General features: G+C 36.5%; 1 protein-coding gene across 4 annotated transcripts in view; it reads right to left on the bottom strand.

Annotated features, from left to right (window-relative positions):
- per3 (period circadian clock 3) overlaps window positions 1-27,551 on the bottom strand; it is a 57,184-nt gene that overhangs the window by 13,742 nt on the left and 15,891 nt on the right. For all 4 annotated transcript variants that reach the window (NM_131584.2, XM_073916080.1, XM_073916081.1 and 1 more), the window contains 13 exon segments: window positions 2,706-2,833; window positions 4,691-4,829; window positions 6,366-6,474; window positions 6,552-6,680; window positions 8,064-8,172; window positions 11,596-11,752; window positions 13,950-14,056; window positions 14,992-15,070; window positions 16,062-16,201; window positions 16,294-16,345; window positions 19,302-19,503; window positions 24,699-24,817; window positions 27,249-27,406. In NM_131584.2, the coding sequence (NP_571659.2) occupies window positions 2,706-2,833; window positions 4,691-4,829; window positions 6,366-6,474; window positions 6,552-6,680; window positions 8,064-8,172; window positions 11,596-11,752; window positions 13,950-14,056; window positions 14,992-15,070; window positions 16,062-16,201; window positions 16,294-16,345; window positions 19,302-19,503; window positions 24,699-24,817; window positions 27,249-27,406 (1,628 nt within the window).

Genomic DNA, 27,551 nt, shown 5'->3' with positions numbered 1-27,551 from the left:
TCACGCAAAGCAGCTTCGGGATCCAATCGCTTTATTAAACTGTACAAGAGACTCAATAAACCATACTAAAAACATTGACTAAGTGCTGCTGTCTGGTTCTCGAATCTGATTGGCTAATAGCCGAGAGATATTAAAGCAATATCGGCACTTGTGCAGCCTGTTCACCCTTGTGTATTACTCATAGACTGTAAAATATATGGACGTAGTATCCGTGACGTCACCCATAGGTTTCTAAAGAGCGCAAAAGAAGCCACAATTAGGCACGGCCAACCGTCGCCATTTTGTTCGCGCGTCATCACACCCACGGCCAAAACCAAATAAGGGCAAAGAGGCGGAGAGTGAGCGGAGCTACAGACACCTGCTGGCATTTAGCTTGGACCTGGTTCAGACACACTTTACTTTGGGAGAACGCTTAATACTATATCACCTGCGACTCGTTTGTATTCTGACCACTTGTGCTTGGTTGTACACTATATCAATAAAGTGTTTAGACTTTTAAAAACACTGCTGTAATACATTGAGCCACTAAACATTGTTCTTATGACGTTTCTCGACAGGAGGAAAACGCGAATTACTTCCAAACACTTCAGATATAGTCTGTGTTAGTTAATGTAGGACTATTGATGAAATCCAGCATAACACTGCATGACAACGCTTCAGATGACTGTTCTAGAGCCTACAGCTAATCAATCTGACAGATTCTGGAGTGCATTACAGCTCTAAATATAAATATAAATATAAACGATAAATGATCTTAAATAAAACAAATACATGTATAGAGATGGTATATAAGTATATAACTTTACTCACATGTGAAACGGAGGCCATGTGAATGGTTTGTGAGCACAATTAACTGCACTAAGCATGCCATGCCATATGATAATTTTAGGAAACAAGTCCAAAAGGCAGTTGACTGTGTAAAGCCACATAAAAGAACACAGAAATACGATAAATATGCCGAGTTCAGTGGCTAATCTGCCGGATTCAGCTGAGGTGACGTGACGGCGACCAACGAGACCTAGCTGTCACTCAAGTGGCCACTCCCTTAATTATGCAAACTTAATATAGCCTAATATAAAGGAAACAGATGAGTTCACCCCCGTCACAGTTGTCATGAAGGGTAATATTAGCTGTATTAACCAAAATCTTTTTTTGTACCAGGCTGTAACACCTTTTTTTCTGCTGTAAAGTCGGCCATTTTAACAGTGGGCTCAATTGAAATTTGCTCTGTTTTGGAGCCAGGAGCGGACAGGACTAGCAGAATTTCAAGTGAATTGCAGTTTTAGTTACTTCCGTATTGGCTTCCTGAGGGAGAGCGGGAGGTTGCCTCTTGGTATTACTTCGCCCGCACTAGGACTAAAGAGGGACTAAACTCAGTACATTTTGACAAATATTGCAGCTGTTGGACAACATAATGTACTTTGCAGGCTTTTTAGGCAAGAATGTAGTTGTTTAGATTGCAACTATGCAGTTGATTTATAAGGATAGAGCCTATTTCAAAATGTTCATAATTTTGGAGATTCAGCACTTTGGCGGCAATTAGCCTATCATTAAGCAGAGCAAGGACAGTTCTGTCACGAAATGACGACAGAGAACCCATAATCAGTCCTTAGAGGAGAAAAACTCAGTGAACTTTCTAACTACAGCTGATCAAATCATTATTAAACTGGTAAGCGACGTTCTAAGTCTATCTCTCTTTTGTATATTGTAGTGCTGTATTCATACCATAGTAATCTGTATTTACACCATAGTAATTCAAACACTAGTTCTAAAGTGATGCTTGTGAAGTAGCAACAGTTTCTGCTGTTCTGACGTCAGCTGCAGATGTGTATGAACGGTGCAAGAAAGTAGTTTCTATTACAAAAGGGTTTTTAAACTCTTCGTGCTTGATTTTCTTTTTCAAATACTCGATTATGGCGTTGAACTGTTGTCTAAAAGCAATATCACACTCGTAGCAGTGCGATATGCAGCCATATCGCACTGCTACAAGTGAGATATTACTCGTATATACACATCCATGCCTAATATCACAACGCCAGAAAGCAAATCATTTTTTATAAATTGTAAAATATTGGTCCATAAGTCCAGAGATTGTTGCGTACACCACGATTTTATAAGAAATTCACTTTAAATGTGTGATACGATTAAAAAAGTGGTTATAAATTAATATTTTCTTAATTCAAATGAGCAGCGACTTGGAAACAGTATTTCAGACGTCACTGAATAAACACAATTAAGTCTCATCCACATTGAGAAAATCCTGACTTTTCACAATGACCATGTTAATATTAGCTAAAAACAACAGTATTTTATTAGCTATTAACTCCATTTGATAAAATGATGACAACTTGTAATCAGATTATGTCTACGATTTGAAAGCATTAACAGGCAATAACAAATAAATTAACATTACATAAGATTACTAAAAGGTTTTGTAGTTTAGGTAAATAAACTAATGTTAACTACTGGAGCTCACAATGTTACTGTGGATCTCACAGTGTTACTGTACAAAAGCACTATAATATTAATAACAATAATAATAATACCTTACATTTATATAGCACTTTTCTCGACACAAAGCGTTTTACACATTTTTTTATTTATTTATTTATTTTTGTGGGCTGGGGTGGGGGGTATTGAGTTAATAAAAATCAACATATGCAGATATTTCAGGAGGAGACAGATAGAGCTGGAAGGGCTCGTACCGTCAGTGTTTTCATGTGCAGCCGCTGTAGGTTTGTCTTCTTCTGAGGTGGAGGACGAGGAAGATGTAGTGATGGACAAAGATTCACACTTTCTTTTAAGAGCCGATGTAGCACAGCTTTCTAGATATCTAGAGGGAAAAAAAGGATGAAATCAGATATTAAACGACAAACTCTAGATAAATGAAAATAAATCACTTACATTTGAGGCACTGGAATTACATGGAAGTTCAATTGGAGTGTTTAATACATTTTTTCTAACATTTTTTATATGATGAAATTAATCTGCTGGATTATATTTTACTATTCCATTTTTTTATATATAATATTTAATATGTATAGATTATAAGAGATTATTTTAGAAATATTATAAATATAGCAAATATTACATTGTAAAAACATCTTGCTGCTGTAACTTTTTTCATTGAGTTAAATACATTTTTCTAGTTATCTCAACTTACATTAATTAAACGGACTAAAAAAATGAAGTTAAACTGTATAATTAGACATATCTTCATGATCTTAAGTTGAACCCTGATTCACTTATTAAAATTAAATTACATTTACATTTAGTAATTTGGCAGATGCTTTTGACCTAAATGACTTACAATTAAGGAGTAAAATAAAAATAAAAAAACATTTGTTTAAACAAGCTTTCATGACTTGTTCTTCATATAATATTTTACACTATACATATTTTTTAATATAAGAATTAATTTCATAATAGAATAAAAAAATTCTAGGTTTTATATATTAAATAACCTGGTTAACTTATAAACAAATAAATAAAGAAGTTAAATAAAAGAATATAAAAGTAAAATAAAAATTAAATAATTAAAATTAAATTAATTATAAATTAAATTCTGTTAAATGATTAAGATCTTGATGTGATTTTGGAATCAGATCTGAGTTTCAATAGTCATGGTAAATCAGCATACCCTCATCTCAAAAACATTGCGAGAGTTATATGCTTTGTTTCCAGAGGAACTTGTTCATGCTTTTATCAGCAGCAGGGTGGATTACTGTAACGGCCTCCTCATGGGTCTTCCCAAAAAAACAGTCAGACAGTTACAGCTCCTCCAGATCGCTGTGGCCAGGATTCTGACCAGAACCAGAAAATCAGAGCACATCACACCTGTCCTCAGGTCTCTACACTGGCTCCCAGTTACATTCAGAATAGATTTTAAAGTATTATTACTGGTCTATAAAACACTAAATGGCCTAGGACCTTAATACATTACAGATATGCTCACTGAATGCAAACCCAACAGATCACTCAGATCTTTAAGGTCATATAAACTAGAAATTCCAAGAGTTAAGTCAAAGCAGGGTGAATTGCTTTCAGCTACTAACAGCGCCCCTCACTGCAGGAATCAGCTTCCAGAAATTATCAGATGTGCTCCATCACTAGACACGTTCAAATCAAGACTGAAAACACATCTGTTTAGCTGTGCTTTACTGAATGAGCACTGTGCTGCATCCGACAGATGGCACTATTGTGTCTTTCTTCTCTTTTACGTTTTTTTATAACCTGCTTTAACACATTTTAAACTGTTTTTAATTATTTTTTTTATTGTTTTTTTATTTTCTTATACTTGTATTTTTTATTCTTGTTTATGTAAAGCACTTTGAATTGCCACTGTGTAAGAAATGTGCTATATAAGTAAACTTTCCTTGCCTTAAGATGCAAAAAAAAGTGCAAATATGGAAAATTAGCATTTTTCTCAGCTTTGTAAATTTAATGGCGAGTTATATCTCTTTAAAGACCGTAAAAAGACCTTATTTTTGCTATAAAAGTGAAAATTACTGAACCTACACACAGGACCCTGATAAAAATGGTCATTTTTGAAGAAAATTTCCGACGGCACTTAGAGGTTTTTGCATCCGAATAATTTTTTTCCTGGACATTTAAAATGTTTACATAAAAAATACCAGTGTAGTAGTATATATTGTTGGATAATCTGAGTGTGTGTGTGTGTGTGTCTGACCTGATGATGCTGTCCACACAGTTGATCTGCTGGTAAGAGGGAATGTGTGGTTGTTTCCGGGCCTTTTGCAGAGACTGTTTCAGATGATCCCGAATCCCCAAATCGTGACTGGAGCTCGCATGAACACCTGCACCTGCAACTAAAGCACATGACAACAAATCAAACACAAATACACAATTAGGAACTCACCAGGGTCTAGTTTATATCCATAAAAGCAAGACAATGCAGATGAATAGGAAAAAAAAAGCTAAACTTCCCCTAACTGATCAATAACAATGCGAATTGGAAAATATTTTACAGAAAAAAAATCTAAAATGATATGTTTAATATGCTAACGAGGCATTATTTAATTGAATGTACCCTAATTTACATACATTTCACACAATAATACACAATAGTGTTGTCACCATACTGGAATTCGATACCAATCGGTACTGAAATTTTAATAACGTTTATTTCCTGCTAACATTTGAGTGCTGTTGTACACGTTCGTGAACACAGCTGATTAGCATTGTGTTCACATGCTCAACAGAAATGACTGTGATTGGCTGTGAAGGTCATCAGTTCACCGAACTCGCCACTGTTTACGGAGTGTAACACAGATGCAGGGATACTGGAGCGTTTCAAAGCCATGAAGACCAGCTGGTCTGTTTACAAGCTGACATACAAGGGATCTGGTGATGAATCAGAGCATCACGGCTTTGAAACGCTCCAGTGGCCCTGTATTTGTAGTTACACTCAGTGAACAGTAGTGAGTTCGGTGAACTGATGACCTTCATAGGCAATCACAGTCTTTCTTTTGAGCAAGTAAACACAATGATAATCAGCTGTGTTTAAGAACGTGCTCAACAGCGCTCAAAATGTTTGCGAAAAATTTACGTTGTTAAAATTTCAGTACCGATTGGTTCCCAAGTCCAGTATTAGGACTAAAGCTGTAGATCTTTGCCCGAACCAGACGGGACCCGGTGAGACCCGACGGAGTTTTAGACGGGGTCGAGCCGGGTTTGTGCAGTAAATTAACAGTCATGTGATGCATTTTGATTAGTGCGAGAAAGTAATCAAATCGTTTGTTACAACATCAAAACCTATCCCAGCAAAGGTGACACAAATTATGACAGAGAAGTCACTCATTCATTCATTTTCGGCTTACTCCTTTTATTAATCTGGGGTCACCACAGGGGAATGAACCGCCAACTTATCCAGCATGTTTTGACCGAGCGGCAACCCCCCGCTCTCCCTCGGGAAGCCAAGGTTAACCCTCTGGGGTCGAAGACCGCGTATACGCGTTTTGACCTGTAGTGTCGTCAAACTGCTGAAATGAACTTAAATTACACTTTCAGTTTTGATCATACAGATAAGATCAATACATCAATCGAATCTGTTATGTGTCTACTTTTTGTTGTGCTTTTGCAAAATAAGGAAAACAAACAGTGTAGGCAATCTGTCTTTTCTCTCTCCGCGATCTGCTTTTAGAAGCGCGTCAATAAAATGCGCTGAAACTCCGCTAAAACTAAACGCGCAGAGATGAGATGTGTATCTCTAGAAAGCTTGAAGTGTCTACTTTTAAATGCAGCTTGGGAAGCCAAGGTTAAAGTGCAAGTAAAAGTTAAGTAATGTTAAAATTAAGTTAAAAGCTTCTAACTGATGCTCAGTCTAAACCAGATGTAACACAGACCTGCAGTTGCTGGTCCAAGAGCTGTGAGTTTTTTCCGCGACTCCAGATACGCCTGTTGGCCCCAGTTCTTCACTTTATTAACATCAGCACAAAACTGCTGCAGAGTCATCTAGAAGACAGATGATCCATCATGAGCTCCAGTGAACACAACATTCAGAATTTTTTCATTGCATTTTAATCGCATACTGTCTCTCTGTGCGAATCCTCCCAGAGGTTTCCGTTACTGTCGCTGGACGAAGCCACGCTGATGTAGTGCTCGTGAGAGCCGTTACTGCCCAGACTGCCATAACCACTGGATCCATTATTATGAACAGGCTGAGAGAGAGAGATACAGATGATCAAAACACAAACCAGCAGCGTTACTTTGGTGTCATTTATACTATTGTGTTTACTCATATTTTGAATTACCTTTAATTTGTTTTTATCTTCAGTCTTGAGTCAATTTTTAAATTATCATTTGAAATCTAGTTAATTTTATTTTCAGCATTTTGTTTAATGTGTTTGTGCTTCCTTTATTTTGCTTTTGTTTAGATTTCTTTTTATCACAAATTTTATTATGTAACTGTTATTTAACAACTGAAGACAGCAGTAATAAAGATAATAATAAACAAAGACACTTTACTTCACTGTTTCCCTATAGTGTTTTCATTTTATAATCAATTCAGCTGACCTCCGGGGTCTGGCTTTTAGCTTATCTTAGCATAGATCATTGAATTGGATTAGACCATTAGCATCTTGCCCAAAAAATTCCCCAAACAGCTCCTATAAGTTTCTTATTTAAAGCTTTACTCGTCTGTAGTTACATTATGTATTAAGAACAGTGTAAAATAAAAACTTGCCATTATCTTCGCCCTTGATATGTCTATCAACCATACTTTTCTTTCAGAAGTAATGATTAAGAAACTGCTGCCATACAATGATTGAGTGATATTACACAGTACGCTAATGGTCTAATCTGATTTAATAACCTATGCTAAGCTAAGCTAAAAGTGCTCACGGTAGACCCAGAGACCGGTTGAATGGCTTCAAAAATGATAGAACTCAACTTTTTAACACTAGGAGAGCTGTAAAATGAGTCTATTTTCAAGAAAGTAGTGTGTTTCTTAAAATTATACTTTAAAAAAAAAAATAGTCAACAGACTATTAATAATATTGCATGTTACTGTTTTTATGATCCAGTGATGAGGAACCCAAACTTTTATAGAGCCATATTTGGGGACAATGCTAGGCCTGTCACGATAAAGATTTTTTGTTGTGCCATCTATTGTTGTGATAAGCGATACTATAGTCATTCTGAGATACTGAGACCATTTTATGCCACTGATTAGAGAATAATTATACAACAGTACAACGCAAAGAAATGCATAAACACTTTAAAGGGACTAAAGCTCTTCATTCCTAAGGTTATTCAAATTCTGTAATTTGATGTCAAAATTGAATTTAATGTCCTATTATATATTTATACTTTTAATTTAATGTCCAATTATTAATTTTGACATCATCGAGGTAAAATGTAAATGTCCTTGTAAAATTTCTTTACTGTTTATTGTGAATTTGTAAATATATATTGCAACAACTAAAATTATTGAGGTCAATTATTGCACCGTAAGTCGATATATTGATTATTGTGACAGACCTAAACAAAACCCTATAAAATGTCCTCTTGTCTGTGTGTCTTATGATTAAGTGATCTTTCACCTGCAGGAACAGCTTGTGGATCATGGCTTGCAGCTCTTTAACATCTTCACACATGACTGGCTGATCGGCTTTACTCCGTGCAGCGAAAACATCCTCATTTAGAGGGCCACTAAAGAAAAGACATGTCAAAAATGTTTCAGTGCAAAATGTGACTGTGCTCTAGCACATGAATCTAAATAAATTGGCAACTATTAATTAAAAAGATGATTTTTGTTTAAAATACAGGTGACAATATAAAATAATATTTCATTTCAATATATATATATATATATATATATATATATATATATATATATATATATATATATATATATATATATAAATAAATAAATAAATATATATATATACATACACACACATACACACACACACACATGTTTTTAAATCTCAGTTTGAATAAATGATTTAATAATTCCCTCAAAAAGACCTCATGCTTTATTACTGGATGAATCAGCATTCATGAAGAATCACTTGAATCAATTGTTCAGCAACAAACACTGTTTTAATGGTTGCTTGTTGTCAACTATCGAATGTGTGCTATATGATTCAGGATAAACTGGAAATTGTAACTTTGAGTAAAATACAGATCACAAATTGTTTACAGAACTTTTTTAAATCCCAGTTTGAATAAACTTCAATAACTCACTCAAAAATACGTCATGTCTAATTACTGGATGAATCAGCATTCGTGAGTGAAGAATATCTTGAATCAATTGTTCAGCAATAAACACCGTTTTAATGGTTGCTTGCTGTCAACTTCCGAATGTGTGACATAGCTACATGATTCTGGATAAGTTGGGAATCATAATTTAGCTTAAAATAGAGAGATCATAAATTAATTCCAGAACATTTTTTAAATCACAGGTTGAATAAATGATTAAACAATTCACTCAAAAAGACGTCATGTTTCATAACTAGATGATTCAGTATTCGTGAAGATTCTCTTGAATCAAGACAAACTTCAATGGTGGCTTCTTGTCAACTATTAGTGTAAGTGTGATTGCTAAAACCTACAAATTTGATTCTAATCACAACAACAGACATCAGTGTTCATAAACCAATTATAAGCCATCCAAGCACTTCTGTTAAAGTTTGAATTTGCTAAATAAATAATACTGACTAAAAAGTCTAAATATTTAATATGTCTCATAATTATACATGACGACTACTCTCTGGAGCAAAACACAGATCTGGAATGACCATCAAAGAAGAGGTCTGCAAAGAAGAGACCCAACCATAGTTCTGCGGCGCAGGAATAAAATTGCGAATAAAGCGCAGGAGCGGACTGTAACTGGTTTAATTTTGGACGGGAGCGGCGGTCTAACAATATCGCTTCTGACTCCAGAGCATACGTATGTATGTGTGCAAATGAGACAGCGTGATGCTGCGGTTAGCTTATTTGGTGCAGTGTGTGCGCGCGCAAATGAAAGGTGTGTGTGTGTTTAAGCGCGAATGAGAGAGAAAGCTTTGTGCTGTGTGTGTGTGTGTGTGTGTGGTGATGCCTATGTGTGTGTGTCACTTGCTTGGTGCTTAAGGCTGATTTATACTTCTGCGTCAAACACCGGCGTATGCTACGGCGCTGACGCATAGCCCGTCGCCATCACTGACGTGCACCTCTCAAAAAATGTAACTAAACGTCGCAACAACGCGTAGCGCAAGTTCTGTGATTGGTCGGCTTGGTATCGCTGACGAGTCGGGGCGGGACCGAGAGCCGCGCGAATGGCGCAAACCCAATGTAGCGATTGATTACAAGTGTGGAGTCCCGTGAAGGAGCTCCGGATAGAAAGTTTTGTTTTCTGTTTACCTCATAGTTAAAGTTGTTGCACGTCCGCCGGTTCCTGCCTCAAAATGAGCGAGTTTGAGCCACTTGTACATTTTACATTTACATTTAGTCATTTAGCCGACGCTTTTATCCAAAGCGACTTACAAATGAGGACAAGGAAGCAATTTACACAACTAAGAGCAACAATGAATAAGTACTAAAGGCAAGTTTCAGGTCTGTAAAGTCTAAGAAGGGAAGTGTTAGTAGTTTTTTTTTTTTTTTTTTTTTTTTGTGTGTGTACAGTTAGTGTGATATTCAGAGGCAATTGCAGATTAGGAAGTGAAGTGGAGACTAAATAGTTGAGTTTTTAGTCGTTTCTTGAAAATAGCGAGTGACTCTGCTGTTCTGATGCAGTTAGGGAGTTCATTCCACCAACTGGGCAGATTGAGCGTGAGCGTTCGCAAAAGTGATTTTTTCCCTCTTTGGGATGGAACCACGAGGCGACGCTCATTCACAGAACGCAAGTTTCTGGAGGGCACATAGATCTGCAGAAGTGAGTGCAGATAAGAAGGTGCTAGGCCAGAAGTCACTTTGTAGGCAAACATCAGAGTTTTGAATTTGATGCGAGCAGCAACTGGCAGCCAGTGCAAACGGACTAGCAGCAGAGTGACATGTGCTCGTTTAGGTTCATTGAAGACCACTTGTCCTGCTGCATTCTGGAGCAGTTGAAGAGGCTTGATAGAGTTAGCTGGAAGCCCGGCTAGTAGAGAGTTGCAGTAATCCAGTTTGGAGAGAACAAGAGCTTGAATAAGGAGTTGAGCTGCATGTTCAGATAAGAAGGGTCGGATCTTTCTGATGTTATAGAGTGCGAATCTGCACGATCGAGCAGTTCTAGAAATGTGGTCAGAGAAGTTTAGTTGGTCATCAATCGTTACTCCAAGGCTTTTCACCATTTTGGATGCAGTAATGGTTGCCCCATCCATCTGGATTGAAAAGTTATGGTGTAGAGTCGGGTTGGCAGAAACTACAAGCATTTCCGTTTTTGCGAGGTTCAGCTGAAGATGATGATCTTTCATCCAGTGTGAAATATCCAACAGGCAGGCTGAGATACGAGCTGGAACCGAGGGATCATCAGGATGAAAAGAGAGGTATAGCTGGGTATCATCAGCATAGCAGTGGTAGGAGAATCCAACAATCCAACGGGATTGTACATCCCGGATGTGTTCAGGAAACGCAAAAAAGCAGCGAAGAAACTCGACACAGAGGAACATTTACACCTCACTGCCATCTAGCAATTCGGAAGTGTTCAGTAGACCAACAGAGACAGCAGAAGTATAAATGCACAGCTAAGCGCATTGCCTGCGCCGTGGGTTACGCTGGTCACTTGACGCAGAAGTATAAATCCGGCTTTATGTGTGTGTGTGTGTGTGTGTGTGTGTGTTTATACAGACAGCTTGTTATAGGCTGTCTGGACTCAGTATAGCTGGGTGGTTACCGGTTTTGTTCTCCCTACTGCTCGTTAGTGGGAATGTGCGCGACGGGTAGAAAACGGGGCAGGTCGGACAGCATGACAACAAATGCTGAATATAAGTGAAAGCGGTCGGGTTCGGGCTAAAACCTGGCGGGAGCGGGATTCAAAATGAAGTTCCGTGCAGATCTCTACATCAAAGCCTTATTAAACACACACAAATCTTGACAATTTAGAATAAAGTTGGTATTTGTGTTTGAATGGAGACTGTGATTCACAAACATTTATGAGTCTGCACTTACGTGCGAACTTTGTGCCTGCCGATGATGAAGGCCACCTTTCGGCTCCATGGGTTGATGAAGCTGGACCAGCTGGAGTCCAGGGTGACGTAATCTCCGTTCTGACAGCGGAAGCGGATGGGCGAATGCTCAAACGGAGGCTGACCCGCGTACTTCACAACTGACAACATGACAAAAAAATACAAGTGTTCAGTAAAGGAATTTAAACTCACACTCTAAGGCCATCTAAGATATCGATAACTTTTTCTTAAGTGGATATTAAGGGGCCATTCACATATCACATCTTTTGGAGTTGCTGTGGTAGAAGAAGCCACTGTAGGTTTTTTTTTCCTATATAATAAATTATAACCAATTTGGAAGATGAAGATGAAATGCAATACACGACTTTTGGAGAGGGGAGACAATGCTCAAGACATTTCAGGAGGTAATAATAATAATAATAATAATAATAAATAATACTGAACCACTGTGATGACAGGCTTTGGCTGAGGAATTTTAAAATGATCTAAACAACATTTCAGATGTTTCAAAATGTAGATGGCCTGCTAGTTTGTCCATTAATGCCATCCTATTGTGTCCCAGTTCAGAAATGAAAGTAGACTGCTATTGTGCTGTATAAAATGATTTGTGCGCCTGTCAAAAGTAAATTTAAAATTAAATGTATTCTGTAAATGTGTTTCCATTGCAATTTTTTATGCTAATTTGCAATGTAGTTTATGCAAATTGGATAAAAAAAATATCCTATTCAGCTGTACGGTGCTTTTGTTTTTGGTGCTTTTGCATAATTTATGTGGATCTTGGCGTTTCCAGTGTTTTTACTGCTAGAGTGAAAGGTGCTCGTAAAAAACAGTTAAATGGAAAAATCCATGCAGGGGTGGTTCCTTAGAGCAGGGTTTCCCAACTGTGTTCCTGAAGGCACATCAACAGTACACATTTTTAACCTCTTCCTAATCAAACACACCTTAATCAAGTCCTCAAAACAAGTTAATGGGTTAGATGAGGAAAACATCTAAATATGTACTGTTTGTGTGCCTCCAAGAACACTATTGGGAAACACTAACTGCGTCCCAAATGGCACTTTATACACTATGCACTCATGCACTATGTACTTATGCACTTACACACTCAACCGGATAGTATATGTATGTAGTGTCGTCCCAAATGGAGCACTAATGTTTTTTTACTAAGCAGAAATTTAAACCGTTTCCCTGATGACGTTTGACAGTTGCCAAATCAGTGAAATAAACGACCGAATTATCAAATAATACCTGCCGTGAGTATTACCGCATTCACCATCGGGAGGCGCTATAATCACTCTCGTAGGAGAATTTTGCTTTCACCATCAAAAATAAATAAAGTTATTTAACATTTGCGTCCGATAGCTTTGCCCCTTCCTCTACGTAAGCAAACCTGCGGTCGTTGAGTGCGTGAAGTGTCCATCATTCCACACTTCATTTTACCGGCTGAATGAGTGCATCATCTGGGTAATTAAAGTGCTCTTATTATTTTTAGAGTTTTCAGTGTGAACGCACTACTTACACTATTTATACTACAAAATGGCGTAGAATAGTGCATAAGTATGCGATTTGGGATGCAGCTATTGCCTTAGAGAGAGCAGCTGATAGTTGCTTAGCAATGAAATTGCCAACGGAGCTACTGAGTGCACTGAAATTTGTAGAGGATGTGGCGTGCTTCGCAGTTTCCATGCTATTATATGCCATATGACATGTACAGCCACTGAAGAAGCCTTTTAGCTGAAACGGTTAAACACATTTCTAAAGATGCTGTTGACTTTAAATTTCCACCCGACGTTGGTAACAACCAAATAAAATCCATATATGCAAAAAAATTATATTAATTAGCTTACAAATCAAGTTATGATGCAAGAAAAAAGTACTGAACACATGAGGAAAGGGACGTGTAAAAAGCCAGGGAAAGCCCAGACAGCAGCTGAAATCTCTCAGTAGTTCTTCAGCAACCCTCCTTGTGTCATTTCATTGTTATTACACATAACTCATTTTCAGATTATTTTGATTTGTTATATTTTTATGTCTGTATTGTTTGGGCTTTTACCGAAATTTGGTTTAATTCCATGCTCCTTCAGAATATTAGTCCCCCCAACCCACCCACCCACCAAAAAAATAAAGATGTGTTTAATATATTTTCCCTCCTTTCTATACATGACATTTCAGTACAATTTATAAATAGAAAAAAAGTTGTTTTTAATGAATATTTAGAATCAGATTTACTTTTATATTCACTGTTTTCATTTAAATTCCGGTCAGTCATGTTAGGTTTCATTTATTTTTGACTTAAGTTTTCACTGATAAAGATGTGAAATGGAGAAATGGATGTACTTTTGCGGTGCATGGCCAGCATGAGCAGCCGGTCGTCTGGATGCAGGCAGGTCAGGACTGAGGTACCGATCAGGTCTTGAGGGAGGTAGCCGAGCAAAGGCACCGCACTGCAGACAGTTCAAACCATTTGGTAATTTGTATGAATGACTTTTAAAGCAAAAAATAAATAAATTAATTAAAAATCTAGGACAAAAAACAACAACAACAAAACACCAACTGAATAAACTCCATTTAATTTTTGTGTGGTTATATAAAAAGTGACACTGCAACTTGCCATCAGTGCAAAATAAGCAGCATTACAAAACATGCCACAATAAGCAGCAGCCTATTGAAAATGATTTATTAATATGAACTGTAGTAGACATTTAAAAAGCTGGAGTCTGTTCTTTGTACCTTGAATAAATGATCTAAGATGATTTGGCAGATCCTGGATCTGTTCCTCTTGATAACTGACCTCTGGCTAATTTGGTTTTTAAAACAAGTTTGTAATCAGATTAAAATATCTGGATGAACTGATCTGAGATCTCTGCGTGTGTTGTGAAGGACAGATCTATCGATCTTTGAAATCATGATCAGCAATGCAACGATTGGCTGACGGCACAGCAGCGTAATGACATCATCTGATTAATATTCAATTATCCATGTGAGCTAAATTACATCAAATTTGCAGTAAACAGTTTGTTAAATATGATACGCAATAACTTTACACCTTGTTGTGGGCTAGAGGCTTTACCCTTTCATGTGTCAAGAGCAATTTATTTAGTTTTACAGTTAGAGCGGATTTCCTTATTATAGTAACCATAGTAATATTATAGTAGCTCTGGGATCAGTTTTGACGAACGAACAATCCTGGATCGTGTCAAATTGTCGATATCCAAATCCAGCTAACTGAGTAATCCACGTACGAAGAACAGACTACTGAAGTTTTCTTACAGCTAATCACCCAAATAAACAAAAAAAGGTTAAATAATTAACTTCAAGCTACTTATTTATAAAATTTTTGAAATATAAATAAAACCTATTTGATAAAAAAAAAGCTTACCGGTCATCCACTTCTAAAAAGACACATCCTGGTGAATGAGTCGTGCTGAATATGCGCTTGTCCATAGGAATGCGAGGAGCTGGAGACAAAAATAAACAAACAAACAAACAAACAAACAAAAAAATGATATTAATGATATTCTGAATAGACAGACAAGAGTAAGGACATTTGACCTAAACATTAAACTAATGGCAATCGGCACTTTAAGAATGAAAAGAAAAAAAACATACACATTTGAACTAAACATTGAACTAATGGCTACCGGCACTTTAAGAATGAAAAAACAAACACAAAAAAAAAAAAATACAAGCAACACAAAATGAATAGTCATGGCCTCTAACAATACACAAAGGAGTTATGAAGTGAACAATCAGTAATGTATTATTACACCGTTATTACATTTGTTTGTCATATTTTCTGGCACAAACGAAGCAGTGGAATTTGTTGTGCAATTTATATATAGTTTGTAAACAATATGTTAAATTAGCTTACACTTTTAGCATTTCAGTTTTCATTTGAATTATAGTGAGTTGTGTTCGGTTTTATTTACCGTTTATTTTCCCAAATTCTGTTTAACGGATAGCAGATTTTTTTCAAAACATTTCTAGACATAATAGTTTTAATATCTCTAATAGCTGTTTATTTTATCTTTGCCATGATGACAGTACATATTATTTGAGTATACTATTATTTTAGATAATTGTCAAGACACTTCTATACAGCTTAAAGTGACATTTAAAGGCTTAACTAGGTTAATAGTTAGGTTAATTAGGCAAGTTATTGTATAACGATGGTTTGTTCTGTAGACAATTGAACAAAAAATAATGCATAAGGGGGCTAATATTATTGACATTAAAATAGTTTAATTCTAGCCAAAATAAAACAAATAAGACTTTCTCCAGAAGAAAAAATATTATAGGAAATACTGTGAAAAATTCCTTGCCCTGGTAAACATCATTCGGGAAATATTTGAAAGAAAAATTTACAAGAGGGCGAATAATTGTGACTATAACTTTATAAGTAAACATTTGTACTGCACATTAAATTATCCAACACTACATGTTGTATACCCTCATATCCTGAGATGATGCGTTCGGCGAGGGCCAGACAACACGGTTCCTCCTCTCCACTGGAACCCTGAACCTTCAGCAGGTACGGAGTGATCCGGAACGGACTATAGCGCATGTCTCCATCCCGGTCCTTCCCTCCTCTGAATGCACACATATAATATCAAGACATTAAATGAGTAAAGTCTAATTCTAAAGTACACATGAAGCAGAAATGCAGTGGTAAATAACTGACCTGATTCGACAGAAGAAGGATTTGACCTGCGCACATTCAAACAGAACCGCCGCTACAAAGAGAAGAAGAGATCTTTGTGAAACTTCAGAACAATGAATGGAGTTTTAAAGGCTCTATTCTGCTTTAATGAAAATGAGCTGTCATGTATTGTGTACTTTAGATGGTTTTGAATGTAAAAGGTGTGCAAATTTTGATAGATCAAAGTGTGGTAATTGCTGTTACGCTACTGCATTTATACATGCATGATATTATGTAATATTTAATGTATAAATATCGAGGATGGTGTTTTTAATAATATCACAGAAACCAAATTTCAAAACTGTAATTAGGTTTTATATACAGGGTTCTCACTGGAATACAAATATCCCTGACTTTTCCATAATTTTTAACAACTTAACAGCTGAATTTCCATGACCAGGTTATGTAAAGCTGGATTTATACTTTCGCCTGGCGCTGTATCGCACACCTCTGCTGACTGAGCACGCACCTCACGGACAAGGGTTTTATACTTGAGTTCACCATTGTGATATTCTTTAAAATGTAGGGTGGTCAAATAAAACTGACTGTAAAATCAGACGGATAAACAGAGAAGTAAAAATGTGTCCGGAACTACGTCATATCATCAATATCATTTAAGATTTTTTAAACAAATTATTTTTATTGTTTTTCTAAATTATTTTATTGATTTTAAGGATTTTTTTTAACCATTCAAGATTTTTTTGAATCAATTTTTGATGCATCACTTGCTTTTGTTTATATCTCGAACAGTTCTACCTATTATAATTTATTCAAATATTACTGAAAAGAGAACATGAGTTGCTCTACAAATATATTTTTATTAAGGCAAGAATAAAAGCAAAAAAAGTACAACTTACTAAAAAATACAGATTTTTTTTAGATTTAGCTCGCTCAATTCACACATTAGTGCCAGGCTAGTTTCTGTCCTCTACTTAAGCTAAAAAGGCAATAATGGTCCAACATGCCTGACCATTATCACCACTGAAGCTTAGAAAAACAGGCATCAGTATTTTGTAAACCGAAAGGTTCAAATATTCCTTTCTAGTTATTAAAGACATCATTTGTTCCTTAATTATAGTTTTGTAACTATTAAACTGTTTTAAATTATAAATTAAACACATAAGTGGAAAACCTATGACTGGTGGAAAAAAATATTTCAGTAATTGTGTAGCTGACGCTCCACTTTTGCCATGGCCTCTTTTGGCTTTAACAAGCTTAACCCTCAGGTTTATCCAAACCTTTTGACAAAAACTTTCCTCCTTTCACACTGCTGTTGCAATTTCTAGCCAATAGTTATTGGTCATCTGGTTATCTCTATGATCACGGATCATAAAGATGTCTGTACAGTCGTACTGTTTCAGACAAAATCTCTTCAAAAGTGATTCATATTCAACTCAAATCAGTTGCAGCGCCGCGCACTGTTCGCTCCAGTCTCAAAAAAAAATCATGCGCTCCGCAAGCCGAAATCATGTCGCGCGCAACCAAAGTAAACCTCCGCAAACTCCGTGATGACGTCACATTTGCTGCAAGCACTCAAGCAAACTAGCGGACGTGTCGAGTATGAACCAGGTTTTAGACAGACCAGGGGCTCTATTTTGATGGTCCATGCGCAGAGCGCAAAACGCAGGGCGCAAACGCTTTCAGGGCGTGTCAGGACGCATTTTTGCTAATTTACGGACGGGAAAATCTGCTTTGCGCCGTGGCACATGGTCTAAAAGGGTTGAGTTTTTTTTCTTAATGAGTTATAGGTGTGTTTTGAGAATAAACCAATTAGAGTCTCATCTCCTATTCCCTTTAAGAGCCAGCTGCATCATGCCAAGAGCGCATTCGCTATTTACAGGACGCAAAGTAAGTCTAAGTGGAAAAAATGAGCATTTCACTAGTAAACAGTTCACAGTTTTTTTTAACAAAACTGTTAAACAGAGCATCTACTGCGTGAGAATGAGAGATAATGGATCTATTTTCACATTCGCTCTTGGATAGGGAAACCTTTACGCACAGACATCAATTAGCCTATAAATAATTAATTGCGTTTCTTAAGAGCAAATATTCGTTTCAAAACTATTTCTAAATTCAGTTCTAATTTCCAGCAAACGAATAAATGAACAATAATAACGAAATGTGCTCAAAAACCTGAGTTATATCCTGAAACACATGCTGTGCCCCATATGGTCTAAAACCTGACAGGTGGGCAAATCTAAGCTTGTTTTTAATAGAACAATTATAAATATGGATATAATAAATAATACTGCTAACAATAATAACATTATACAAAAGCAAATTGTTATGAATCAACTGAAAAAGCCTCCCGAGATGAAGAAGACATAAAAGCAGTGGTTTTTCATATTTATGTAGGTTAGAAAATAATATGTTTTGTAATATTTTAATCCTTTATATTTATATCCTATATCTATTCTTATTATTTCCTATATATATCTTTAATATTTAAATTTTTTCATATGTAAAGATATTTGCCTATTGCTCTCTTGTGTGTATTAAGCAGTGTGTAAGCGAGGCGCAACTCTGCGCCGGAGCTTAGACCGGGTTTGTTTTGATCTAATGAAAAATATATTTCAGTTTCTTTAGCAACGTGTCAGCAGTGCGCCTCAGAACGCCTTCCTTTTTAGACCAGAACGCCTATGGGTGCACATATGAGCGCAAGTGCATTTGCTTAATAAACAGCGTAGGGCAACGCCTCAAAACGACTCTTGCGCCAAGCTGAAACTAGCAAACAAGTATTGCGCCTCGCCTTGCGCCACATTGCGCCGGGTGTATGATAGGGTCCCAGATATTTAAACCAGCTCTTTCAGACCTAATGAAAAAGAGCTGATGCTGAAGTGCCTATTATGAGAAAACAAAGGTGATATTTTTGACCTTGAACAGATGTGAACCCATTATAACGACAAGAAGACCTCTAGAACAACATTGGATACTCTTAATAGTTTAATTTTGATTTAATTTGGAGTATAACTTGTTCTAGAGAGACTCACCGCTGTCTGTGCCCAAGTTCCAGGATGGCAGTCGTGGCTGTGCGGTATGAGAGTAAAACACATTGACGTCCTGATGGTACAGCATCTCCACAAACTTGGCCGATTCCAGGAACTTCCTCTTGCAGTGGAGCACACTGGAGGCTTGCTCAGACGCATAAACCACTTTCCCCGAGGCCAGAGAGAAAACTACCACAAAAGAGTCCTGAGGAAACCAGAGAGCTTGTGAACTCCTTGATGCACACATTACAGGAAGACAAACAGAGTCACTTTCTTTATTACCACACCCAGTAACCAGCTGATAAATCACATTACCAATTGAAGGACCTGTAGTCTCGTACCGTACCATGTTTTTGGAGTATCTGTTCAGTGGGGCACAGTGTTTTTGAAGTGTGTATCCTGTAGTTTACCGTGTTTTTGTATGGTAGGGTACAGTGTTTTAACTGTGTCCTATGCAGTTTGCAGGTTTTTAAGCGTATATTGTGTTTTTAAGGCTATATGTTAAAGCTTACTGTAGTTTTCAGCATGTATGTTGAAGTTTACAGCATTTTTCAGCATGTATCCTGTGGTTTACTGTATATTTCAGCATGTGCTCTGACTTGAACCATGTTTTGAGAGTATGATGTAGTGTACAGTGTTTTTAAGTATGTATCCTGAATTCACTGTATTTTTGAGCCTGTATCCTGCAGTTTACTGTATTTTTGACCGTGTATCCTGAAATTACTGAATTTGAGCACGTATGCTGTATTTTTAAGCATGTGCCCTGAAGTTTACTGTATTTGAGCATGTATCCTGAAGTTTACCGTATTTTTGTGCAAGCATCTTGCAGTTAACTGTATTTTTGAGCATGTAGCAGTGGTATACTGTTTTACTGAGCATGTATCCTGAAGTTTTATGCATTTTTTTAAATGTACCAGAGATTTACTGTATTTTTGAGCATGTATCCTGACGTTTACTGCATTTTTGACTATGTATCCTGCGGTTTACTGTATTTTTGAGCATATACCAGAGCTACACTGTATTTCTGAGCATGTATCCTGAAGTTTACTGTATTTTTGACCGTGTATCCTGAAATTACAGTATTTTTGAGCATGTATGCTGTAAGCATGTGTCCTGAAGTTTACTGTTTTTGAGCATGTATCCTGAAGTTTACAATATTTGTGTTCATGTATCCTGAAGTTTACTGTATTTTTGAGTATGTACCCTGCGGTTTACTGTATTTTTGAGCATGTACCAGAGATATACTCTAGTTCTAAGCATGTATCCTGAAGTTTACTGTATTTTTTAACATGCACCACATGTTTACTGTATTTTTAAGCATGTATCCTGACGTTTACTGTATTTTTGAGCATGTACCTGAGGTATACTTTATTTTTGAGCATGTATACTGAAGTTTACAGTATTTTTTAGCATGCATTCTAAAGTTTACTGTATTTTTGATTATGTATCCTGACGTTTACTGTATTTTGTATGTATATATATATATATATATATATATATATATATATATCCTGGTTTACTGTATTTTTTAGCACATATACTGTATTTTTGAGCATGCATACAGACCTTTTTTAGCATGCATCCTGTAGTATACTGTATTTTTGAGCATGTATAGTTTACTGTATTTTTTTACATATATTCCGATTCACTGTATTTTTGAGCACATATCCTGTAGTTTACAGTATTTTAGCACATATTCTTAAGTTTACTGTATTTATGAGCACATATTTTGAAGTTGACTGTATTTTTTAACATGTATCCTGCAGTTTACTGTGTCTTTAGCATGCATCCTAAAATTTACTGCATTTTTAAGGATGTATTCTGCAGTTTATTGTATTTTTTAACAAATATTCTGGTTTACTGTGCTTTTGACTGCATAGCAGTCCCTTTATTATTCCGGGGTCGCCACAGTGGAATGAACCGCCAACTTATCCAGCAAGTTTTTACACAGCGGATGCCCTTCCAGTCGCAAGCCATCTCTGGGAAACATTTACACACACACACACACACACTACAGACAATTTAGCCAACCCAATTAACCTGTACCGCATGTCTTTGGACTGTGGGGGAAACCGGAGCACCCGGAAGAAACCCACGCGAACGCGGGGAGAACATGCAAACTCCACACAGAAACGCTAACTGAGCCGAGGCTCGAACTAGCGACCCAGCAACCTTCTTTCTGTGAGGCGAATGTGCTACCCACTGCGTCGCCCAAGATCTGTACTGTAGTCTATTATATTTTTGAGAATGTATCCTGTACGTTACTGTATTTTTGAGCATGTATTCTGTTTTTAAAGGTATAATTTCCAGCACGTGTCCTGTATTTTGCGTTGTATTGCTGTGTGTATGTTGACTTGTACCATGTTTTTTAAGTATGTCTTGTAGTGTAACATGTTTTTGACACTTTTGAGCATGTGTCCTATAGCTTACAGTGTGTTTGAGTGTATACTGTGTTTCTTCACGATATTTAATCAATAATTACTGAAAAAAAAAATATATATATAATATATTTACATGACTTTTTTAATTATACATTTTGTATCACTGTGTTTACAAGTGCTAAAAGCTGAAATTTGACACCGAAAATTGAAAAGTGGTTAAACAATCACAACTGACTATGCCATCTAACCAATAAGATTACAGTTTTTGACCGTATACTGTGTCTTTGAGCATGTATCCTATAGTTTACAATGTTTAAGTGCGTGCCCTGTAGTTTACTGTGCATTTATTGAGAGCATACTGTGTTTTGTGCATGTGTGCAGTTCAAATCAAATGAAATCCAATCACTTTTATTATCACATCACCAACAGCACTCGTGCTATGATGAGTGAAAAGCTGAGCTGCAGGCTCCAGACAGTGCAGAATACAAATGACACACTTTACAAGGCCAATACACATTTAAATACACTCAACACACAAATAGACAGTTAAAATGCGAGATACACACACAAGATAAAAGATAGTACATAATACAGATTCAACATATGCACACATATACATATCATTTGACTGTTCGATATAGGCAGTACTGCTTTGTTAAAGCAAAAGTTCAGGTAAAGTGCAGTACATTCTACATTGTGGTGGTGTAAACGCAGTGAAGAGTATGGAAATAATCAGTTTGCTGTAAGTGTTCATAAGCCTGATTGTCAGGGGTAAAAAGCTGTCATGTGCAATAAAAAAAACATGTTTTTGAGCATAAGTCCTGTAGTTTACCTTGTTTTGAGTGTGTGTTTTGAATTGTACCTCATTTTGGAGCATGTGCAGTGGTGTACAATGTTTTTGAACATACAGTTGAAGTCAGGATTACAATAGTATTCAGCTTAAAGTGCCATTTAAAGGGTTAACTAGGTTAATTAGGCAAGTTAGGGTATAATGATTAGGGGTGTAACGATTTATCGTTGTACGATTTATTGCGATGCAAAAATGTCACCATATGCATCGTGGCGTTATGACGATTTGATTACGATATGACGTCCCTTTTCTCTTATTAGTTGAGCTGTTTGCACGTGAGCTACGTTCCACCTGCTGTCGCACGTGAGTTCAGATTGCAGCAGCAGTAATGTTAGCAGACCAAGATGAGTGGAGTTGAAATAGAGGATAGCCCATCCTCTCAAAATCAGACGTCTGGCAACATTTCGGTTGTACAGTCATTGCTTTAGACTCGTCCGCTTTTTGACACGCATACTGGGTCAAACATCCTAAGTTATAAAGTCTTCACACATTTACATACTTTGCACAGCGACATGGATACCTCCTAATGGTGTTGAAAGAGTCACATACTGTATTTATAAGGTAAAATTCACCCTAAAATATCATTCTGTCTTCATATAATGATGTATTGGCGGCCGCAAAATCACACATGACGTGAGCTGACCGTGAGCTGTTACTACAGAGGGCGGACTATGATAGACGCGCGCGTATGGCAAGCCGTTTTAGCATTTAAACCTTTGTTCTGACTATCCATAAAAATATTTAGAGATATCTCTAATTATATTTTGACTAGTCATAATTATAATTCGACTAGTCAGAATGACAATTAGAGATATCTGAAATTACAATTGTACTAGTACTAAATCAGATTGGAGATATCTGCAAATATATTATGACTAGTCATATTCCTCCATTGACTTCGATTGAAAAATATTTGCAGATATCTCTAAATGAGTTGACTAGTCACAATTGTAATTAGAGATATCTCTAAATGAATTTAATTAAATATGAATTAAATATATTTATGGATAGTCAGAACAAAGGTTTAAATGCTAAAACGGCTTGCCATACGCGCGCGTCTGCTTCAGTGAACAGAACCTGCAGGTTGTGACTAACAGGTAATAAAGTAGTAAACAACATTCAGTTTGTGGAACAGAGTTATCGTTCAGGACCCGCGTGGTAAGTATGAACAGCAGTGGAAATGAAACCGAAAGCGTGCACATTATTTAAATAATCATGTCGCATTTTAGAGTTATGATAACGACGAGCATGAACTCTTTTGAGTACAGAGGTACACAAAAATGCACGTCAACATGATATACTTGATAGTGCCGACATCAGCGACGCCGAAGAAATAGTAAACCTGCCTAAACTGCTGAAAAGAGCCACGACTGTCCTGTGTAATGAAAAGACGGCCTCCCTGTCACTCATCATGCCCAACATGAGGACAGCCATCCATAAAAACCTCTCAGACAGACACACATCAGTTCAGGATTATTTTATAGAACTGCTGATTACATGGAAATGTAGATTGCACACACAAAAAACGCAAGTGACCAAGCAAAGCCTTAAGCTCTTACTGTTAAATTCAATTGAATTGAATCATTTCAATAATATTTTATAAGAAGTTTTTAAATAGTTTTATTTTCCAGAGACAGTCCTGTTTAATTTATTTTCTTAAAGAAGGTTCAGTTTAACAAGTTGAAACAAAAGAAATACATAAAAAATAGTTTACTTGGTAATTAAATTTTTTTAAATAAAATTTGCATTTCAGTTTAATTTTTAAATTTTATTCCAAATATCGTGATACGTATCGAATGGTGAACATTATATCGTGATACACATTGTATCGTGAGCTGAGTGTATCGTTACACCCCTAATAATGATGGTCTGTTCTATAGACAATCAAAAATGAATACAGCTTAAGCGGGCTAATAATATTGACCTTAAAATGATTTTGCTTTCATTCTAGCCGAAATAAAACAAATAAGACTTTCTCCAGAAGAAACAATATTATAGGAAATACTGCGAAAAATTCCTTGCCCTGTTAAACATCATTTGGGAAACACTGAAAAATTTCACAGGAGAGCGAATAATTCTGATGTCAACTGCATGTCCTGTAGGGTACTGTGTTTTAGTGAGTCTGTCCAGTAGCATGTGATATTTCTGAGGATGTGTCCTGTGGTTTACCGTGTTTTTAAGTGTGTGTTCAGAAGTGAATCCCTCCAGCTCCTCCAGTGTGCACACAGTGGCGTCCCGTCTCTCGTCCAGGCCGCTGCTCATCAGTAAGTTGTAGTACTCGCTGTTTGCTGCAGAGGGAGACAAAGGAGGCATCAAGTGAGAACCGCAGCACTGTTAATCAGCGTGTTTAGATTTAACAGCAGAGCAGGTGGTTAACAACAGAGCAACATCAGCTGTTACAACACCAGAATGAAGACCATTGGGAAATAGCACAGAGCATTACATCACATGCTGACTGCTGGCTTATATTTTCAGTAATTGCTGAAAGAAAATGGCTTGCAGTGCCATTGGTACTGTGCACGCACTGAAGTGGGTTCTACATTTAGTCTTTTTGAAGACGCATTTTGTCTAAAGTGACTTACTACAGAGGAGGCATTCAGTGATTTAACAACAAGGGGCAATACACACAAGTGCTAATTATCCAAAGGAAATTAAATAGTGCTCAGAAAAGAAGTGCTAGAGTTAGGAGGAGGAGTGTTTTTTTTCTTTCTCTTAAGAGTTCACATTTAGCTGATGATTGATAATGAAGGGTGAGAGGAGAGTTTGAACTCAGGTTGGTCTTGAGACCTCTCCTGCTTATTTATGGCTAATAGCAAATTAGGAATTGATATGGTGAGATACATTGCAGACTAAGAGCTCATCTATGATGGCAATTTGGTTTGCTCATTTGCTCATAACTTATGTCGAATATATTTGGATGGTGGAGGAAACCGGAAAACACGGGGGAAACGCAAACGAGCACGGGGAGAACATGTAAACTCCGCACAGAAATGTTCACTGGCCCGGTAAGGACTTGAACCAGTGACACAACAGTGTTAGCCACTAGGAAAAGGGAGGAGGGATTCTTCAAGATGAAGATGACCGAGGTAAGAAACTCTGGTTATTTATAGTGAGTTAGGAATGCTCTGATTGGTCCTCTCAAAATTAGTTTAGAAATTAAGTGTTTCTACAAGTGGTTTGTCAAGCCCACTCACCTGTGTGAGGCACACTTGATGAATGCGCAATGTTTTTTTATTTAGAGATATGGAGTGATAAGAAAGTGTCTGATGCAAATGTGTAAAACTGGTGTAAGTGCTGGTTAAAATGTCAGAGAGATGAAAGAATGTTTTTTTCTACAGGTGGTTTGTCAAGCCCACTCACCTGGGTATTAATAAAACATTATTAATAAAATAAATGTAATAAAAAAAACAGCGTGTGAACCTGCCGTAAAGAGCAAGAAAACAACAATTTTGTAACATAAATTTAACAAAAATGGCAGGAATATCCAAAAACAACAGATATTCAAAATTATATAACAACAGATATTTAATTTGCTGATAATATAGTGAGAAAGTTTTGAAAGTGGTATGTTTTTGTGGCATAAATAAAATGACAGAAATAGTTTAATGTACTTTATAAGATTATTTTTAATTTAAAAAATGTAATGTATATTGTCGTATAACATCAGAAATTCTACTGTAATAATAATAATAATAATAATAATAATAATAATAATAATAATATATATATATATATATATATATATATAAACTTTAATATTTTATTGTGTTTATTGTGTATTTTATATAAAATTTATAAAATAAAAGCTTTAAATTTTTAAGCTAAATAAATTACCCAAGAATAGGCAATACAAAATAATAAAACAAAGTAATTTAACTTGCGGTAATTTTCTGACTTTTTAAAATTTACTCCAACATTACTTTATTGAATTTTGAATTAATTTAATTTAACTCTGTAATTTTATCTCATACAATAAAATAAACAAAAAAATTAAATAAATAAATAAATGAATAAACAAACAGGTTTTTGGTAATTGTTTCATCTATTAGCAAAACTTGATAAAAATCGCTTAAACATTCAATTCTGTTGCCATTATTGAGACTTAACCATTTTAACTAAAACATTTTAAAACACTTTTTAAAAAAATATCCTAGTCAGTTTTTTTTAAATGACCACGACCAAAAAAAAAAACAAAAAAAAAAAAAACAGCCTAAACGTAATGTTGACTCTCACTGACCTACAACAGATGTTTAAAGAATATTGAGAATGAAGCTATGAGGATACAGGAAATATACCTCAACCACATTTCAGCATGCCATGATTCCTTAATCAACTCAATGAGCTCAAGTGAAAACTTTCAGCATCTCAATCCAGTCTCCATACTAGAGCTGCATGTATAAACTCTGTATAAATACAGTAATTAAATGCAGTTCTCTAGCTCCTGGTCTACTATAGTTCAGAATCGACATTGCATATTTGCAACACTGATGCTGAAACTATATAAACTGTGCAGCCCTACTTCATACTGTAAAACAGTGGCAGTGCAGCGCAGACACAGTAAACAGATTTAGCATGGATTCAGAGCCAGCGAGTGCTTTGGATCTGAACTGGGCCTCTGACGGACTCTTATATAATCACAGACGCTCGCATCTAAATGTGTGCAGCAGCTGCAGCTCGAGTGGCGTCATAGTGTAAGTGTGTGCGTGTGTTTATGTTTACCTTGTACTTGTTTGACACAGTTGAGAGCGTAGTGCAGAGCCTCCACAGTGCTGGCTTTACTGCGGCTCCTCTTCTCAGACGGCAGACGCTTCTTCATCTCCTGCACCGTATGCATCATCTCTCTGTGTGTGTGCTCGCGCCCGGTCTCCGTCTGCTCACTGCAAACATACATACATACACACAGACACAAACACGTATAAAAACAGACACACGCACGTGCGCACAGACAGACACAGACATACGCACACACACACAGACATGCACGCACAGATACACAGACAGACAGGCCCACAGACATACACG

Source organism: Danio rerio, chromosome 11 (genome assembly GCF_049306965.1).
Source record: "Danio rerio strain Tuebingen ecotype United States chromosome 11, GRCz12tu, whole genome shotgun sequence".
Classification (NCBI taxonomy): Eukaryota; Metazoa; Chordata; class Actinopteri; order Cypriniformes; family Danionidae; genus Danio; species Danio rerio.
The sequence above is the reverse complement of the archived record's forward strand: the minus strand, read 5'-3'. Positions and strand labels throughout refer to the sequence as shown.